This window comes from Nanorana parkeri, unplaced genomic scaffold (assembly GCF_000935625.1).
Source record: "Nanorana parkeri isolate BGI_ZX_2015 unplaced genomic scaffold, ASM93562v1 scaffold3511, whole genome shotgun sequence".
NCBI classification, from domain to species: Eukaryota; Metazoa; Chordata; class Amphibia; order Anura; family Dicroglossidae; genus Nanorana; species Nanorana parkeri.
The window spans coordinates 7,000-8,726 of NW_017309779.1; the positions used below are offsets into that span (position 1 = coordinate 7,000).

Sequence of the window (1,727 nt, forward strand, 5' to 3'; positions counted from 1 at the left end):
GGGGGTGTCCGGCGGGGGGGGGGGCCCCTTCTTCGGGACGCAAAAGCGATCTGGCGACAGGTAAGTCGCCAGGATCGCTTCTGTTGTAAAGCCGACAGTCGGCTCTACAAGTTTAAACAGACTCCCGGCGGCAAAAGTCGCCGGGAGTCTGTTTAAACAGCCCCGATGCTGGCGACGTACACTGTACGTCGTCAGTCACGAAGGGGTTAAAAGTAGTTGAGATAAATCTTCTATATTATTTCATAAATGATGAAATGTCTCATTTTTTCTCTTTCAGAAATGATCATTCACACCGTAAGAGGACTCCGATGGGAGGACACGAGCTGGACTCTCTCTTCTCTGCAGCTTTGGAAATATCTTTCAGGGTCTGGAGAACCTTTTTGTTGGACTTGAACATTTCCTTCTAATATCTGACCCAGCTTCCCCCGGGACGGACATTGCTGTGACTACTGAGCCCTTAGCTGCCTCACTGGAGACTCTTCCAACGTGTTTTCACATCACCAACGGACACTCAAGTTGTGTTAAATAGTAGAGAGCCTCGTTGTCTTTGGCCATTATTGTCTTCTTAGAGTAATTCCGGGAAGAAAAGGGATTTTCTATGGACCATAAAGGTCCCAAAGATAGTAGGGCCGGCGCTACTACTAGGCAAACCAGGCGGCCGCCTCGGGCGAGCTGCTGCCTTGGGCGCAGCTGGCCTGGCTTCCTGCAGAGCCTACCAGAATGCTGGACCGTCCGCACGCACTCAGACGGGCACAGTTCCTTGTGGCTGCTTGGCAAAGCTTTGTGCCCGCGGATGCAAGGAACTGTGCCCGTCTGAGCTGCCTCTGTCTTATGTGCCTCATGGCTCCGGAGCCTGAGAGATCGCTCCGCCGCTGCACTGTGGATGGGGGGAGTGACCTCTCTGAGACTCCGGAGCGATGGCATCTGCAGTGTCCTGTCCTCCCGCCTTGAGTTGTGCAGTGGCTCGGTGGGAGGCGGGGCATCTTCAGAGTCCCGGGCTGAGGAGGCTGCGGCGCTCTGTGAGCAGATAAGACAGCTGTGTAGCAATGTGTGTGTTTTGTTCTCTCTCTCTTTCTAGTGATTGTATGAAGGCTTGTTCACACCAGTTGCGGTGCGTTCCAGAGCGGCAGCTGCTGGAACGCACCGCAATCACTCACATTGACTTCGATGCACCGCCATGCACCCACCCGCCCCGGAACGCATGGGGAAGTTTTGTGAACGATTGCGGTGCGTTCCAGAAGCTACCTCTCTGGAACGCACCACAATTGGTATTAAACAAGCCCTCGTACAATTGTAGCGATAACTCCTCGCAAGGAGCCGCTGATTGCCCGCTCTTCATCTAGTCAGTCTAGGGGTTGATTTCCAGCCGTACCCATTAGCGCTAACCGCCCATAAATTGATGTCCACTTCCATATTATGATGCTAATGGAACAATTTATTGAATATATATATATATACTGTAGGAGAGAGGGTCTAGGTGCACAGGCCTCCTTAGCTCCAGACTCACTGGATTCCATTTTAAGGGAATACATCTCCACAATCCATGAAAGAACACCGACCCCGCTCTGAAGTCCATCTAAATCCAAGGCACTTCAAGGTCACTGGTCCTGGTTCTTCCATCTTTCAGGCATTCTCCTGACTGTAAGCCTCCAAAGAAACCTCTCCTTCAGCAGCTCAGCCAAATCCCACCCCCAGGCCTCGGCCTGGCCTGAGGGGCAGGCTGAACA

At 52.7% G+C, this 1,727-nt stretch overlaps 1 protein-coding gene across 1 annotated transcript in view; it reads left to right on the forward strand.

Annotated features, from left to right (window-relative positions):
* Positions 1 to 407, forward strand: part of LOC108803228 (V-set domain-containing T-cell activation inhibitor 1-like) — a 5,035-nt gene extending 4,628 nt beyond the window's left edge. Inside the window, exon 5 of the mRNA XM_018575068.1 lies at positions 278 to 407. Coding sequence (XP_018430570.1) covers positions 278 to 407 — 130 coding nt within the window. The remainder of the gene's footprint in view (positions 1 to 277) is intronic.
* Positions 408 to 1,727: the final 1,320 nt, after the last annotated feature.